This window comes from Mya arenaria, chromosome 8, assembly GCF_026914265.1.
Source record: "Mya arenaria isolate MELC-2E11 chromosome 8, ASM2691426v1".
Lineage (NCBI taxonomy): Eukaryota > Metazoa > Mollusca > Bivalvia > Myida > Myidae > Mya > Mya arenaria.
In genome coordinates this window covers 66,841,017-66,860,152 of record NC_069129.1, presented here as the reverse complement: position 1 = coordinate 66,860,152, position 19,136 = coordinate 66,841,017, and the positions used below count along the sequence as shown (strand labels likewise).

Here is a 19,136-nt window from a genome sequence, read left to right as displayed (position 1 = left end):
AACCTTTTCGGCCCCTTACCAAATCGGCCCCACCCTGTAGACGTTTCGGCCCCTGACTAAGGAGACGTTTCGGCACGTATTTTTTATTTTTATTTTATTTTAAAAAGAGAAAAACCATAAAGTTTTATTTTTATAGAAGTTTTAATAAGATATGTGTATTCACATAAAGCCATATATGCATATTGATAAAAAAGGTATTGATAAAAAATAGATTTAAAAGAAAATAACTTTATGCATATATGCATAGACATTTATTCATGAGGTTTTTTATAAGAATAAATGGAGTTAAAAAAATTAAATTTTATACTTCAAACAAATATTGAAATAATCTTCAAATTACAAATGTGATATACTTTAGTATGTTGCTAATATTTACAAGAGGTATAATTATATGTGTTTAACATAAAGTCCACTGAAAAAACTGTATCAAGTGTCAATCACCTATCGCCCGTCGTAGATTACACCAACATTTTTCAAAGACTCCTCTAATGGCGAATTGTCACATTCCACACAGGTGTCAGGCGTTGGGATTTGTGACACTTAACAAGTTTACAAGTTTATTCGTCTACACTCAGGTAAAAAAACGCCAGTCCAGTGTCAATGACAACAGCTTTAATTTAATTTAGCAACGTGTGCATTTTATTCTGAATAACTTGAATTATGGGATAACTCGCTGTTACATAAATAGCCATATCTTGAAAGATGTATTATACATTTTGGGGGTGTCTACAAAACATTAATTTTGCTAACACCTCCCTGTATCGCAGACTCGGTGCTGCCATTACTCACAATCATCGCAGGTGAAAGCATGTTGCAGAGGCCTAACAACCTTATCAACCTCAATACACAACTTCGAATCAGACATTACAATTATTATCAAATGTCCAAAACATAAAACAATAAGAAAGACACTTATTCATTCACACTCACACGTCTTTTTCACACCTACAACACCAACAGTTTGCCTGGCAACGAATATATTGACCAAAGATAAATTTTCTTTGAGTTTTTATTTTTGTTCAAAATATTTTCTTATATTTTTAAAAAAAAAAATATTAAAAATAAGGGTTTAGATTTTAATGATTTTGTTTACAATCTTATCAATATATTTCATGAATATATCTCTATTTGTGAATTTACAGATCTCATGTACAACTTCTTTTGAAATAAAATTTGACAGTTTGTATGTTTATTCTTTATATTCAAAATAAAAAATAAGGGGCCGAAATGTCTCTGTAAAAAATCTGTAAGGGGCCGAAACGTCTCTAGTCAATTTAATTAAGGGGACGAAATAACAGGCCCGAAACGTCCTAGGGGCCGATTTGGTAGTAGGCCGATTTATCTCGCTCCCGACTAGACAGTATCGTTTCAATTTTACCGTTATGACTGAACTTCTTGTTTTTGATTCCGGAAATCCCCAAGTAAGAAGAAGGGCTAGGTCATAATTTGGAAAATTTCGTCTTAAAATGGTTACCGTGAAGACTATCCGTTAAACAATTTGTTTAACGTCAACACAAGTAACAGGTATACAGTTAAGATATTAAAATCAGACCAAACCTGCTTTGTCATTTATTAGGAACCTTGAGGGTTTTTCCTTTTTTGTAGTTTCTGTTTTATAATCTTAATAATATTAATCATCACAGATACTAATTAAAATCATCACAGATACTAATTAAAATTATAATAAATAACAAAAGCATAATAATGATAATAATAATAATGGAAACTCATAAAAATAAAATTTATCTTTATGAGTTTCCATTATTATTATTATCATTATTATGCTTTTGTTGAAGTACCGTTAAAATACATTTATCATAAATGTATTTTAACGGTACTTCTTATGACATACTACATATATATAATCACGGACCTATAAACCATGGATTGGCAACTCTTGTGTGTTAATGTGATAAGCTCAAACTCACGCGTGATGTGCAATTTCATTCCAAGATCTTTCTGTGTGGTCATTTTCGAGACGTCTGACATCGGCCGAATATATACATCACGGTAGGAAAACAATTATTAAAATTTACTCAAATGCGCGGTACTTTCATTTGAGTTGATAATAGTCAAATGGAATCTGACTAAAATCACAGCAATTAATTAAAACTTAAGTCTATTACAAACAAGGCATAACTGTGAGGTTGATTATAGGTATCTCCGTTTGACAACGAACTGGCTTTAAAATGATGACTATTTGATTTCTAAATAATGATCGATACAGTACACTCCACGCGGAACTACCACTTTCCTCGGTGACTCGGCGGCGTTTTTAATTTATCGCGGATTTCCGCCGAGTACGCAACCTTTTTCCTCGATAAATTTCGCCGAGTTGCACCGAGTTAATCGTTTTCTATGGAGGGTTTTATTGCCGGTAGCGCCGGTGATCGTATCGATTTATTGACCTAATCGCGGAACTCCGCGTTTTGTGCATAGCTACTACAGTACATTGCTTCTGTTAAAACAGTATTGAATAATTAGATAATTAATTTTTCAAAGTACAGTAAGTTTCTTTTTAAAAACAATTATCGAAAATTTCCATATCAATTTTCATCAGCATCGTCTAACAACTGTTGTTTTTCACATTATGTAATTAAAAGATATACCATAGCGTGCGTTTGTGTTTGTTATTGTCATCATCTCTCTTACTATACTAAGGTGTTGAGAACTTAATTAGATTGGAGTAATGAAGGTGTTGAAAACTTGTGAATATTTTTCGGTCTTTTTTTCCTAATTTGCATTTTACCTGACTTATTAATTTATCCGTTTTTATCAATGGTTCTAAACTTATTTATTACGCATATAAGTGCAAATCCTTTATCAAGTTAATTAAAATCCCATTAAACACCATTTTATACATGCATTGAAATGAATAACACATTCTATCGGCTCAGATCAAACAGTCACACTGTGTGACGTAACATAACTCACAGTTTTACCCACGAGGATCTCATGGAGGCATGTATATTGTTATGCAGGATTAATGTGTCTGAGTGGTGTTTTCGAATGTAACTGAAGTATTGCATTTCCAACTTTAATTCGTCACATTAATTAGTTACCTATATCATTGAATGTGTTGACTTTTATTGATGATTCAATAAGTATAACTGTACATACATGTATAATTGCTTCTTACAGTCTATAAGTGTGGTACAAGTTTTAAAGTTTATTGGCAGATTGTTTTACAAAAATGTCATGTCTTTGTTTTCTTAATCCCTTGATTGCCCTAGTTGTTTATTTAATCCTCCAATAAAGATTTCACACTTTCTCTTTCTACATGCAATACATCGTTTAGGATGGGTATTTACTAATTAACTTGTCACAGTGGTGTACGTATACGGTTAGGTAATCTAGCCAGGATAATAGATGAAAATCAATAATCTTTGTCTGTGAAACTTGGTAAGTGTGAAAGTTATGATTGATGTCCTTTGGGTGTCCGAAAATTAGGTACGTGAAATAAAAAAAAATTATAAACAATTACGGGTGTAGCAAAAATTATCAAATAAATTAAACAAAACTAGATACAGTGGGAGATTCTTATCGGTTTTCCTCCGAGTTTCACCGTGTTTTTACCTCCGAGTAACGCGGCGATTGTAATTATATGGTCCACTGATTAGCCTCGGTGGGTGAACGAGTAAAAATGCCGAGGAAAGAGGATTATGATCAATTGGATGTCGTGTCCGCGATGACCAAAATCCGCCGAGGAAAACGGAAAGTGGTAGTTCCGCATGGAGTGTACTGTACATCAATTATCTTAATTAAATATTAATTTAATAAGGTACATATTAGGTCCTGATTTATACTTCGATAATTAGAGAAAATACAATAACAACAAACTACTAACATATTCCATGTGAAATGTCGATGTTAAAAAAATAATTGTCAGCAGAGCTGGCAGAAATAACCGAAGATCGCCGTTAATCACCAATCGGAGATTCGCTGGAATTTACTGATATTTGCCGAGCGCTCGCTAAGGATTGTGGGTAAATAATTATTTCTTATCGATTCACCGATATCGGGCAGTTGCCAATCCATGGTTTATAGGTCTGTGATATAAAACACGTGTTCTGTACAATGTTATTATGTATTAACAATAATTAGATCTATGTGGACAATACATAATAACATTTACATTAATTCAAGTTTTCACAAAATCAATTTTAACCAATATTCTTATTGAGTTTTTTTTCGGTGTTTCTCAGAGTTTCTTCAATCAACTGCTCAGCTGTTGAGGGCCAAAAATCCATAGACCGTAGAAAGCAGATAGAGGATAAATTCATTTTTTTCTGCTTTAGAACACTTTCAAGAGGAAAAACAATAGAATATATTTTCTATTTTGTTTTCATTTATGTATAGCATTTAGTTATATCATATTTTTGTACACCCATATTTTTGTACACCCACCACTTGATGAGGAGGACTAATAGTCTAATTTGAAAAAAAAAAACTTGTCTGTCAGTCTGTTTTCTTCCTTGGACATCGAGGCAAGTCAACTTTTCTCCATAACTCCATATGTTTTTGAGGTATTGACATCAAACTTCATACACATATTGAATTGTGTTGAGAAGAAGTGCTGTGCATAAGAAACGTTATCGTATATATGGTATTTTTCGAGTGATTGCCCTTTTTCCTCGAGTTCAAAGAGTGTAAGTGGGTGGTTGACGGGCTGTTACTTAGTCAAGAACAGATTTTTTTTAATATCACTAGGCACATATATAAAACAAAATTATCTGTTGTAAATAATACGACATATTGGGTGCTTGACCCAAGTCCCTCCCTTTCTCTTACCTGCATCTCTCCTCCACAAGTGACTTCAACCATCATGGGAGCCATCATATGCTGAACAGCTAGAACAAAGGCTGGTCTTAATTTAAGAAATAAGGCTACAACTGCTTTGTCATGATCAAACGCATTTACCTTATCCTCAGTTAGTCTTATGATTGCAGTTTGATAGGAATGAATGCCTTACGCAAGATTTTATTTGAGAAGCATTATGTTTATTAGGTATTGTTGGGAGGATCGCGATGGGTCTTAAATTATGCAGGTTTTCTCTCTCTAGGTTAAACAAATCCTTATTTAAGCATATCTGGAAAAAATCCTGCATATTTACTTTCACCACATAATTTTGATACTTTAGGGCCGATTTCATCTACACCTGAAGCTTTAAAGGTGCCAAATATAGGTTGATGCATTTTTTTTTTATTAATTTTAATGCATTATCATGTTTGTATAATGCATTTGACTTTAATGATCACATTGAATAAATGCATATAGACGATGCCCTTTGATTTTTTTGATTTTTTTTTTAATCTATACCTAATTCATGTTTTTTTATTTTTATCATTAAAGTAAATTTAGTTAAACATTACAATGCATTAAAATTAATGTAAATGTTCTTGCATCTACCTTTATTGTGCCTATATAAGTCTCCAATTGTTGAACAAACATTCAGATTTCTTACCTCACCTTGCATAATGAAAATTAATTTTTATGGTTTAGAATATAATTGAAATGATGATCATTTAGTGCATTTGCAATTAAATTTTGGTCAGTAATTGGACCATCGGTCCCATTTATATATTTCGGAAGATAAATGATATTACTTGAGCCTTGATTGCCAAAGATTGTTCCAAAAATATTTTATGTTTTTATTTCCGTAGTTTGCTGTTTTGTAAAAAATCCTTTTTCAAGCTAAAAATGAGACTTTTTATCTCATAACATTATATTCCTGGAAATTTATTTTTATCTCCTTCGGTTAACTACTGTTATCACTGTCTGTGAAGTTATGATCCATTCTGGCTGATTATACGTGATTCTTTTTTCCTTTTTCAGTGCATGTTTATTTAAGGTGTTATGTAATATTCAACCTAGAAAGTGATTTAGTTTGAATTACTTATAGTTTCAATCTGATAAATTTTAGATGTTGCAATGTCTTTTGTCAGCTAATTTGGCCTTTAATATTTTGCCCAACTCTTGTAAAAACACATAAGGTACTGATCACAAATGATAAAGTATGGAACTAAAACATCACTAATTTTATCAACATCACTAGTATATATATATATATATGACAAATTATAACAGGTTCGATCTTACATTTTCAATCACTAGACCAATGGACCACTAAGAACTTACTAGACCAGATCAAATGTCAACTAGACCATACTTTTTGAAGGTTAAGCCATAAAATTTGACTATTTTGTTAACCTCATCATGATTTATAATGGAAACACCCACCAGGTAAACAATATTTCAATAAACACAATCTATGTAAAAGAATTTTTTTTTTTATCTTCTCAAGGTGTTTGGTATTAAATGTCATGCATGTTTTACAGAAAGCATATATATCCAAGTAAGATATTAAGTCACTTTTTTAATTTTCTGCATGTGGTGCAGAACATTATAAGTATCGATCATGTGTTTCTCCTACAAATAGAAAAATCGGACCCGAGGGCACGCGCGTAAGCCAGGGGTCGGATTTTTTGATCCGGACCATGATTGATATTTTTACATGGGCGTGTAAGACAAGATTTTCCAGCACTGACTGGTCACATGACCGGAAACACATCTGGGGTGAAATAAATAGTTGTTTTCTTCATTATAATCAGGTCACTGAAAAGCGTCTCCACATCTCTTACGCCTTTGCTTTTCATGCTTTTGTTTGATTCTTCTTTGCCCTTTCTTTTTTTTGACTTTACACTCCCTCGTTCTTTGTCGGAAGAAGACCTGTATTTATGCAGGTCCATGTTAGTTTCGTCTGCTTGAAAGCGACATGTGACCAATTAGAAAACCAGTAATGAGTGTCGTAATATCCGACTAAACCTTTTTATGACACATTATAATATTTATATGTATATTGTGCAGTGGGGACATGCATGTAGGAAGTGCTGAGCGCCAATCACATCACTTGATTGATCCACTGCGAATGATAAAAGAACTGTGAACTTCCGTAATAAACAGGAATAAATGAAAAAAATAGATTGATGTGTTCGGTTTTATGGAAACAGTTATCCATTCATTTCACATATCATCATATATGAGCTACAATTACAAAAAAGCACTCAAAATTTATCGACACGATCAGTCAGGCTAGCTAGACATGGGTTTCACTAGACTGGACCAGCTGTTTGATAGACAATATTGTGGGACGTGGGTTTGTGTCGAACTCTGTTTTAAATAGCCTGAAAAAACATTTTTCTTAAAGCGTTAGTAATGCTTTTAGCCATAAAACATAACTTTTCTAACTTAAGTATAAAATTTTGAGATTTGATCTTTTGTCAGCATTTAAATATCATTGATTTCCAGCCATTTAGGCAAAATTGACGAATTCCAAAACAAAAATTATAAAAAAAAGTTGTCAAAATGGCCAATCTGTAAGAAATCAGCTTTGAAGTCATATCTGCATTAATTACAAAATAAATAAAAAAAATATATAAGAAAAGAAGCTTATCCTTAACAAGTAAAGGTGCTTTAAGTTTAGAGAAATAAATGAGGATAAAGTTATTGTGTTCTTAATGGTAATATCAGTGGAACAAGTGTCAAATGGTTCAGGATTGACAAGGTTCAATATACATCCTAAAAATACCGTTTTAATAAACCAAAATATGACAGGATATTAATATTGTCAATCAAGTGCTGCACTTTCAACATTAAACCAACACATCGGTCAACTTCAGTGCATTATCATGATTGATTAATGTACAATGCATTTGATTTTATAAGTTCATACACTTAAACAAAGAAGTGACTTGTCTTTAAAGGGCGTTGAGCTAAAACAGACACCAACTAACAGATCTATACTGGTTTGAGCAGAATTTTGTAAAACTTGACTTAAAATTATTTAGTTCTCAATATTGCTCCTCACTCTTTTCAGCAAAAGAGGGCATTTTCTGTTCCATTTCAATTTTTTTGGATATACATGTAGTGCTAAATTAAACTTTGGATAATGTTTTATCATTAAAACAAGCATTTTTTTCACATGAGACAGTTTATTTTCTTCTATTTCTGGAGGAGTTTCTTCAACAATATTAATGCTTGGATATATACATGTATACTAATACTATGCGTAAGGTGCAGCACATAGTTGTGGTATGTTGTACATGTATTTGAACAAACATACTTGTTCCAAATTTTACATCAGCGAAATAGATTTTGTACTTATTTATTATATGAACCAATCATTATTATACAATCCTATCAATTTCATATTATTAAAATAAATAAATGACAGTATATCAAAATCAAGAAATGATATCAGTCAATGAAGTTGGTATTTCAACATTGTACAATTTTACAAAACAAATAAAAACTTCTCAAATACTAGAATTACGGTTATTTAAATCACTTTATCTTTTTTTTTGGTTCATGAAATTTATTGGGATCCTTCGGTGCACAGTTGGTGTAAGGATTGTATTCTGTACTTTTAACTTACTCATACAGGTAGCCAAGTTCAAGAATAAACTATTGTTATTATGTCATTTATGTAATGTAGTTTTGAATGATACAATTCAAGGCGTGATTGCACTAGTCAGTGAAGATGAGCAATCTCAGGTGCTGTACTCATTACCTATGGCTTTTAAATCTATTTTGTTAGTGGGAGGAGGGTGGGTGGGGTGCACTAGCTAGCTGCCTACATACAATGTATTGATAGATACACCTCTTTATGTAGTAAACTTTAACCCATTTCTACATTAAGATTAACATGTCAGTTAACATGATAGTATTCGTTATACCTCTTGTATGACTTTACCAGTGTGACTAAATGTCATTTGTCAGTATACTCAGAGATTGCTAATGCTTTTTTATGATAAAGATTTAAAATAAAAGGTGAATTCCCTTCTCTTCTTTGGCTAAGAGTGTATATGGATATCTTAACTTTGTATATTCCATGGATGGTTTAAATCATTAATAAATATTTACCTAAGATGATTGGGTATTGGAATTAAATGTATGTGAAATGATCTAAATAGAACCTCGGACAACAAGGTACATTTTATATGTTTAAACTATAGGAATATCAGTATGTTTATTGGTGTTAAGTTTGTCCTTTTATTGGAATAAAAACTTCCTAGTTTATTCTAAAATTTCTATAATAAATGAGTAACCTATCATAATCTTATATTTGTTTTTCAAAACATCATGGTCTATTTCTTTCTTAACTTCCTGTTTGAAACTGTGAACAATTGCCTTTAATAGTTAGAAACACACAAATGGACTAGTGTGATAAGGGGTTTATAATAGTGTGTTAAAGGACCACTTTAAGTTTTCATTTTTTATTTACAGGAATAGATATTAACACATTGTCCAATCTTGTCGTTTCAGAAGTATCATTTCCAAGATCCCCCTTAACTCAAGGATCAAGCTCTGACTGGCCTTATGAATAACAATGAGTGACGAAAAAAGGGAAGCTATCTTATCCTACAAAAAACTACTTTCTTACCAGGAGGAAAACTTGGGAAGCAGTGATTACGAGGTGGAAACAGAAATATGTGGCAGAAGGGATAAAATACGAGTGTTGATTCTTCAATTCTTGTGTTCGTGTCAGGTTGAAGACAGATTTCACTATCAGGAAATACCGCGTATCATATTAAACAGTCCATTTGTGGATTACTTTCCAGGAAAATCACAAGAAGCCTTCTATGACGTGGAGAGTTACATTCTTTTGTTGTGCTTAATGCCATGGAAACAGGAATTTCATAAATTGAAGGTATGTTTTACACAAAAATTGAAAGTTGGAGACAGATTGTTAACTTGGGTGTCTAAAACCTGCATTTATTACTATTTTAGTGTTTGAAATTATATTTTGTTCAATGGAATTGTAGTTATTTTTGAAAGCTGCGACAATCAAGGCCCATATATTTTGGTAAATGCATTTATCAATAACCTTTAACCTGATTACTTATTGTGATTTGTTTTGTTGCAATTTAATGCCTTTTAAAAGGCTGTTATCCCTTGCGAAAAAATGTCCCTTTTTCTCCAAAGTTCATAATTATTTCCCCAATTCGATAAATGCATGAGCCAGATTACATTAATGAATAAAAAAGCAATGAATTTTTTGAGGAATAAAAAAGTAATAACATTTTATATTTGCCATAATATTAGCTTTTTTTGCTTGATTTTGTATTTTTCCCAAACTTAAAAGTTGACTTTTTCCCCAGTTTGCAAGGCACAGGCAGTAAAAATAATTAAAAAAAAAATCACTGATTTGTGAAAATTGATGCACGGCAAAACTAAGATTGTACATTTATAGTCCCCTCCATGTACATGTATGTTATAAATCAAAGGAAGGCAATTTTTGCATTCATTGTCCAATTGTTATACTTACTTAGTAGATACTTCATCTGTTTGACGACCTCAAACAAACCAGGTCCTTGTGTAACCCTTGGTTTCGTGTATTTTTGAATCATAATGGAGCTCTGGGGCCATGATTACTGCTGGGGCCATGATTACAGTCTTAAGTCGTAGTTAAGACTCACGTAGCAAACTGCATTTCATTGTGACTTTCCTTCTGCTGGTGTATTGATGATGGAATTTGCTGAATTTTATTACTATAAAAAAATTGTACTTGTACAATTTGTTATTTTATCTTTTTGAAACGATTGTAATAAAGATACCTCTTTGTAATTTAGTAAAAGTGCTTCTCTGAGTCATGACTTGGACTTAAGACTGTTTGTACATGGGCCCAGACATTTGTGAAATGATCTCTGATTGTACTTGTAATCTGTTTTCAGAAATATGGTGGGTTCTTCAGAACAAAAATAGCGTCCCATCTTAAGAATGCTGAGACACTTTTTCAGCTCATTGGATTTCGTGAAGTCTCGGAGGGTTTACTTAAACTAGAGATTGTCCCTCCTCTAGAAATTCTGCAGTATATAGCGTTTGAATGTTTAATGGCCGCTGTTGAATGCAGTGTTATTGAAGAAATATGGAAGCGTGTGAAAAATACAGGAATTAAATATTCAGAAGTTGTGGAAATACGTTTTCAGAATTCAGGAAGTGTTGATAGCATAGCGACAAGTATTGAAGCAAAATTTAAGTCGCAAAAGAATTTAACTGCCGTTAATTGTCCAGACAGTGCTACTTCTCAAAGTAGCTATAGAACAACACATAATAGTCTCACCAAAAGGGGAGGTGCCTCGGTTACAGACAGAGGTGTTTTTAAATCTTCATCTGGTAAAAAAACTACGGACGATTTTCGAAATAAACTTCAGAAGCATATGGAAGTTCTCGGTGTAACTGATCCATGTGATGTGGAAAAAATACCCTTTATGGATGAGGAAACCAAAGAATATGATGAAAAACCAGTTGACATAGATGAACATGTTTTAGCTAGTCTTCAATGTTTGGAGGACAAAGAAATATCTCCCATAGAACGGACAGATACAAGTAATCAAGAGCTTAAAGGTTCCAGAGAATGGGCTTTTGTGACTGATTCTTTACATAGACGGTATGGTGATAAGTATTTTGAAGGTCCAAGAAAAGATATCCTGACAAACAAACAAGACCCAAGTCAAATGAAAAGTCCTTATGTTAAATTGCAAGCTGTTGAGAATCCGCACTTATATGCCAACAGTCCAGCTGCAATACATAACCGAGTCCAACAATTGGGCGACCTTTCCTCCCCTGTTATCCAGTCAAGAGACTCTGACTACATAAGTGACTTGACACAACAGTCTCAGTCCCCTAGCGCATACTTGACTCAAGCCCCAACTCCGCGAGAAATGCAAGCGTTTCTGGGAAAAGATCGGCCCCAGGTACAGCCCCAGTCAGAAATTCACCTCCGACAAGGACACATAAGCCAAGTACCACGACAGAGCCACACTGAACCCATAGCTAAAAGGAGCTCTGCTCCTCTGAATTACTACACAAACCAGTTGCCCTCACCCCACTCAACACCGATCATGACTCCGCCTGTGATGGTTAACCAGCCAAACTATATTGGACATTCACCGGTCTTGCCTCCAAGTAGTAACAACCTGTCACAATCGTCTGGATCAAAGCAGCCATCTAACATCCAAATGTTGTCAAAGACGGCACCAAACAATTCTTTAACCCAAGCCAGACTAACTTCCCCTTCTCAGAGAGAAACCGCTGTCTATCCCTTGGTCTCCGGTAACCAGAATGTCCTGTCACCTCAGCCATTATTAAAAAGAAGTGTTACAGAACCAGTGTATGGGCGGGCGGCAGCCGGACAATTAGTTAAACAACAAAATGCAAAATTGATCAACACATACCCCTCTCAAATGAGCAAAAACACTTGGTCATGTACAGCATGTACATATATAAACGATTGGTCTGAAAGAGTGTGTGCAATGTGTTCTAAAAGTCGTGATATAGTGGACACAGATTCTCCGCCCGAAGTGGGTCAGAGTTCAAGAGTCTGTGGGCAGTGTACCCTGGAAAATGGGCTTAATGCTATGAAGTGTCATGCATGTGGAAACGAACTAAAAGGTTCACAGACAGTGGTTTAGGGTCATATCATAGCCATTATGTTCTGGATTTATTCATATTGTTTTTATAAATGCTAGTTTCGCTCTTGCTCTAACTTTAATTTATATATTATACATGAGCTAAAAATGAGTTAGTTATATTTCAGTATTTTGTTTCATTTATCCTTCACAGTTGTTTGTGGTTATGTGTGCCTTGTTTGTAAACAATATTTATTTATTAACTTTGTTTTAATTGAAGTTATTTAGAATATTCAAATAAAAAATACAACTTTGATTACAATAGATATTTCTGTCTGCTTTTCTATGATCGGGGATCAGCATCAGGATAGTGATTCAATAATGAACTTTTAAGAAAACCCATCAAAACATAATCATGTTTTCTGATAGCTCCAATAACATGAAATTTTAATGCAGTCCAATTTAGATGCGGATTGACTCCATGTCACATCACTGGGAATCCAAAACTCACATATATTTGTGTAATCGGAACCTTAAAATGTACATGTAGTGGGATTCAGAGTTATTGTCAGATTTGCATGTATTCCTTGCATTAAAAAAGTGTATACATATAAGAGAATAGAGGTTATAAATGCTGAATTTGTGATTGCTACTACATAACGGTGCATTGACCAAAAACAGGCCCCAATTTTTCGAAACTTCTTAAGCTTAACAGGCTTAAGTTGCTTATTTCAGTTAGCCAAAATACATACTTAAATTGAATTTGATAAATGAAAAATAGTGTATTGTGATTATCATAAAGATTATTTCTATCTAAAGTGTAAAAACTATTAAAGAAGTTAATATTGCGCAATTTACTGTAAACCAAAAATAATGAGATTAGCTTAATCCTGTTAAAAGGGACTTAAAGGCCTAGTGTAAGGAACGTTTGGCATGATAATCCCCTGCTGTGCATCTCCTGCTAATTGATGTATCTAGGCACACTCCAGCAAGCCCATCTGTACAAATGAATTTAGGTTCCCTCGAAATGACAAATACTTGAAACGTTTTTTTTTTGGGGGGGGGGGGGGAGTCACTTATACAAGGCTTAAACTAGACAAGTTTCGAGAAATTGGGGCCAGATTTCTAGTAGATAAAGCATGGTTTTTACATGAAGTTTTTCAGTCAAAAAACAGTTTCAGGTAAAAAACAATTTGTTTTCAATCCGAGTTACAAAACAAGTGTGACTTTAGGAGGGTCGTTGATTTTGAATTCATATGAAATATGGTATATACAACTCTTTTTGATGCAATCATTTCATCCAAAGGATGATATATACCTGATTAAAATAAAAAGTGGTGAAATCATTTACTTTTTTGATGGGTATAGTTTAAATTTATACTCAGTGAGTATGTCAATGTGTATCTTGTGTAATTATTATACATTGCATTATGTCTTCGTTTTTGTAAGTACGCTGTTTTCATTTGAGAGCGAGATGTAGATATTTGTGATTAATGACTAACCACATATTTACTGTTGTGATATAGGCCGAGCAAAGTGACGTAGTTTATGTGCGTAGTTTGTTGTCAACCGGCCGTGACTTTTATAATTAATAAGCATATTAATCAAGGTGAACTTGCCTCAACCCGTTTTACAGAAGAAAGCCCTTGGCGAGGTCAAGAATAATATAGAGATACAATGTGTATTAAAAACGTAAATAATGCTGCTGATATTTCAGCTTATCCAATTTTCAATTCTCTTAATATCGTCTCAATTTAGTGCAATTAATTGGCTATTTTAATACGTGTACAAGGTTTATAATATTTAAGATTGGTATTACGTCGAGTTTGTTTGTATATACGTAGGAAGCTTACGTGATGAATAACGCTAATATAAATAATGTTAACGTGTATAGCTGTATACAGTATTTGAAATAAAGGAGGGAAAACATGCTGATGGGTATCCTTATTCTTTACTGATCAGAAAGCAAGGTAACGACTTGGTTTTGTCGTAAAACAAGCATTTTCTTCAAAATACTCACTTTGAAAATACATTGAGATTGTATTGCGCGAATAAGGAAAACTTTGGGCGGCTTTGGTTACAAGGAAAAACACAGACCTCGTGCAGAGGGTCATAAGGATGGCCCTCTCTATATAACACTGTCGGCGGCGTACATGTATCTAGGCACACTCCAGCAAGCCCGGTTGTACAAATGAATTTAGGTTCCCTCGAAATGACAAATACTTTAAACTCGACATCAGGAAGCTAAGGGGTGTATACTGTATAGACATAACTTTTCACTGGTGAACGTTTTTCGTAACGTGAATGCGTGTTAGCCTTCAGAGTGCTTGAAAATGGTTCTTTTATAGCTGTATTCTTAAAAGAATCGTACGACACGGGTCCCTGGTGACCTCACACTCCCAACCCATTACGCATTCCCAGACCATAAGGAAGAAAGACCTTCATAGTTATGTTGAAACCAAGCCCATGTGTACGGACGTACAGTTCAAAGTGCTTTAGGTGCGCCTCTGCCTGCAAAGCTCAGGGGCGGATCCAGCAGTTGACATAAGAGGGGGGCGTAATTTAGGGGGCATAACTGTTGACATGTGCCCTTCCTTCAGATCCGATTTCCATTCGGTTTAAAATGTTGTCAGAGGGGTGGGGGTGTTTAGGGTGCTTCCCAAAGAACATTTTAACAATTTCTAATTCAAAAGGGTGCATTTTAAGCGTGTTTTATTACTTTTTCTCCTTTAATGGAATAAAAAGGACTTGAAGGATTTAAGAGGTGGTGCGTGACGATAGTGCCCCCCCCCCCCCCCCCTGTACCCGCTAGTGAAGCTGGTTACACGTAAATAAACGGGTACCGGGGTATCTATACATAATTCGAGGAGCGAACGACTGATCCTTGTTGATAATCGCATCAAGATAACAATTACATGAAGCCGGATTCTGTGTATATCCTTGTTGTTTTTAAATTAAAGCCAGTTAAATATCGAGAGTCACAAGTTATTGGTCAGGACCATTATCATCAAGAAACTAGATATTCGTCCGGATTTCGATTTTATTGGTCTATCGGGTAACTCCGTGCGTTCCGGCAAACATCCGTTTGAGATAAGTGAACAATGCGCCAATTACCATACGTTTATCTAAGCAACGGTGGTCGATTGCAATTGTGATTTTTTTTCAAGTACTGTTTTTGAGGGAGTTTTATTCCGATAGTGTTAAAATGCACCAATTGATCGATCGAAAAGTGGATAGCCCACTAGTAAGTGAACAATGCCCGGGAAAAATATGTTAAATATTCATGATTGATTTTATAATTAAAGAACATGTACTTGTTTTCTTTTCTCGACCTTAGAAGGTGATTTTTTTAGAAAATATGAAAATACGCCAAATCAAAAGAGAAACATCGGCCTCATGATTTCGAGGAAGTAGATAAAATGGCAATTAATGAAATATTCTGCTTCGATTTAAAATAATTTCCGAAAATGTCCATTTAATATTTTCATACAATTTCTTTGCATTTGTTTTCCATTTTTTTTTCAAATACAGTGATTTGTATGACGAAATCATACAATCATAGAACAATACGACATTCATACAAGATATACAAGTACGAAGTCATTTATAAGGAAACTATTAGGTGTAATTGAAACAACTGACTTAGTATTGAATGAATATATACTGCATTGTATACAAACACGTATATGTGAGAGATTGAAATCTAACTTCCTTGATTTGTGCCTAACTTAACTAGAACACCTCGAACGGGTATCTGATAAGCACTGATTTATATAAACCCGTCTCATATTTTAATACCTATACTCTCAAGTGGCAAAGAAATTTACAATGTTTACAAAACGTTTTTTTTTTTCAACTGCTACTGGGGTTTATCTTACTAAAATGCACTTTAACAATCCGCATGGTCGGAACGTTTTTACTAATTTAAGTCTTTTGACATTTTCACTGACATTTCCGTTTAAATGAACAATTATTAGGGATACATGTTTACAAATTTCAGTCTACAAATGGTCTATGGATAAATGTAAGTAACTGAATGCTTTTCAAAAACCCATTTCTTCCAGCTTTCAATAATCTATGTTCTAAAAGAACCGTTTTGTTGTCCGCGAATAGTTAAAATCCGATATTTAGCATTTTTTCATAAAGAAATATTAGCCAGACTGCTTAAACGATCATCTACAAATTTATTCGCTGCCTTTTTTTTATCTTAAATGGTCGCTGGTCGGATGCAATGCTTATTTCCCTTTGTCAAGGGAAAGCACTGCGCTTAAAATCTGCTGTATATGCACGCGCCTTACTGTAGACATTTTAACGGTACATGTCTGGTTTACCGCAATGTTATAAGATCACTGAACCAGCCGATTCGTTCGAGGCGATTACGCACCTTAAGCCACAATGCGGCCACTAAAGGGCGAGAATGATCCTTTTGGATAAACTCAAAGAAGGCGATTACGCACCCACACATCATTTTAACGTGTATGGAATATTTCCCACACATCTCCTAAATCTGTCCCGCAGACATTTACTGTAAAATGACTTATTGGTTGCCATTTATGTGATGGGGATTACTTGATATATTTTCAATTTTAATAACATGTTTCTGGCAAGATATATATATATATATAGCGCTTTCTTGGTTTAAAATATTATATATCAATTCAGGTTATCCATTCTTATTTCAATCACTATAAGATGTTTAACTTTTGAATTTCACTCTCATTTGAATTATGATAGAAATATATAAATATACACACGTATAAAACCTATTCATTCGCGTCTTCGATGTCTTGCATCAAATTTCGTGTTGCCTTATATAGGCATAAGCTTATAGATTGACATAGCACACTTTTAAAGGTGTCTTCTGTAACATATTTAGCTAAGGTAAAATGATCCCTTTAGCTTCACTATAACCATACGTGTATCTACCCGCTATTCATGTTTAACTCGGGCAATCTTAACTTATGGCATTAGTGCAGAAATTACAAGCACACAATGTGTGAGCAATATATCCTTCACATAGATGGATATTTCATCATTTCTAAATTGAATAATAATATTTCACTAATGAATTATGGACCTTAACAGAATTTAACGTTTTTAATACTATTCTGATATTCCGGTGTCATTTATTATAGAGACATTGTTGCCACGGTCTTTATTTAGAAAGATTTTGGAACTTGAGAACATTGAACACAGTCACGGTGGTTGTTTAATATTTAAGAAGTTTCATATTCGTATCGTAGTTTAGTATTTATATAAATCGCTTAGCAGAAATACAAAAAAACTTTGATTTATTTATAGGCGCGATGACATATTGAAAATGCAAGTCATTCTGTCCTGTCCTTAAATTTATACTCGCTACGCCTACAAGAGTGACGATACATTTATATGGAATATTTTTACACAGTATTTAAATTGATTGAAATACGAAATCTCGTTTTGCTAGGAACTCAGTCTATCCCATTTATGGAAATGTTAATGTGATACCAATCTTGACGTCAGTAAAACCCGGCCATCCTTTGAAAGAAATGTTGAAACAGTATGTCTGCCCCCCGACCTTTATGAAGGTCATTTAATAGTTGATATATTATGGGATAAAAGTTTACAACCAACCGGTCATGGTTCGTACCATGTCCAAGTGTGCACAAAAAGAAGCTGTTTTCAATAATTTACTGTTCAATTATTCTATACAGTTGATAATAATTGTCGATTCATAGTTAATTTAACACACTGAAATATGATATAAACGATATTAAGTAAAATACAACATACAGAAATAAGAATATGTTTATCTCATACAATATCTTAAAGTGGTTTGGCGTGTCTGTGCTCTAACTTTGCCGTTGACGGCCATTTAGGTGTTTAAAATTAACCTGATACAATGTTTCACCGTACAAATCTGGTGTATCTATTATGTCTATGATACCCATTCAAGAAGGCCAAATATCAAGGTAAGAAACCCTTGCACTTTTGCTGAGCCAGACTGAAACGTGGCCATTCATTGTATTTTTAAAGAACTTAGAAGAACATGGGAAACTGGTTTGTCTCATGCACCACCCATGTCAGTTGTTCAAAGGTCAAGGTCACACTTAGGTCATTGGTCAGAATTCCTTGCATTTTAGCTCGTCCGGGCCTTGTGTTTGGGTAATTTCGAAATAACTTGGCACAAATGTCCACTCTGAGAAGAGGCATGCCACATATAGACCAATACCAATAAGTCAGTAACTTACATAAAAAGGGTTATAGGTTAAACAATACGCGTATCTTGACTAGTCCGGCTTGTTGATTAGCCATGCATTAAAGCTTGACACAGATGTTCACGTCTCAAAAAGCCAATACGAGTTGAATATTCGTTAACACACTTTGATGTCGAATATAAAAACCTTTTACAGAACTGTTTTTATTCAGTGACGGACTAAGTCTATACTATTGGCGTTTCGCGATGAATGACATTGGATGGTTCTTCAGTGCCGTCATTTTTAAAAGAAAGAGGTGCGCTACCACACAGTCATCTGTCTCGGTCACAGCTCCGTGACATGCAGATAATACACTTTTACTATGTATTTTAGTATTTCGATTTTCCTGTGTGTCCTTAGTTACAAGAATTGGCGTTCAGAGATACTTTTTCATTACTTTGACATTTCTTGTGCATCCCTGAGACTGGAAGGTTATAAATTCGTCATAAGAATCGTTGACGGCCATTTAGGTGGACTACGTGTGTCCCGT

The 19,136-nt window shown here is 34.0% G+C and overlaps 1 protein-coding gene across 3 annotated transcripts; it reads left to right on the top strand.

Moving 5' to 3' along the window:
- The first annotated feature begins 1,375 nt into the window (after positions 1–1,375).
- On the top strand, positions 1,376–14,342 carry LOC128243190 (uncharacterized). Of its 3 annotated transcripts, none has more exons than XM_052960791.1 (3): positions 1,376–1,524; positions 9,325–9,709; positions 10,734–14,342. In XM_052960791.1, exons 2-3 carry the CDS (start codon positions 9,389–9,391, stop codon positions 12,471–12,473), a joined length of 2,061 nt encoding a protein of 686 aa, XP_052816751.1. In that variant the 5' UTR covers positions 1,376–1,524; positions 9,325–9,388; the 3' UTR covers positions 12,474–14,342. The 3 variants fall into 3 exon arrangements, with proteins under 3 accessions (XP_052816751.1, XP_052816754.1, XP_052816753.1); XM_052960794.1 differs by lacking the exon at positions 1,376–1,524 and adding an exon at positions 1,895–2,010; XM_052960793.1 differs by lacking the exon at positions 1,376–1,524 and adding an exon at positions 8,657–8,988.
- The last annotated feature ends 4,794 nt before the right edge of the window (positions 14,343–19,136 follow it).

Excerpts from the sequence above, each read along its gene's own strand:
- LOC128243190 (XM_052960791.1), top strand. The coding sequence starts at position 9,389 with ATGAGTGACGAAAAAAGGGAAGCTATCTTATCCTACAAAAAACTACTT. Across the intron at positions 9,710-10,733 it reads AGGAATTTCATAAATTGAAG|AAATATGGTGGGTTCTTCAG; the intron begins GTATGTTTTACA and ends ATCTGTTTTCAG.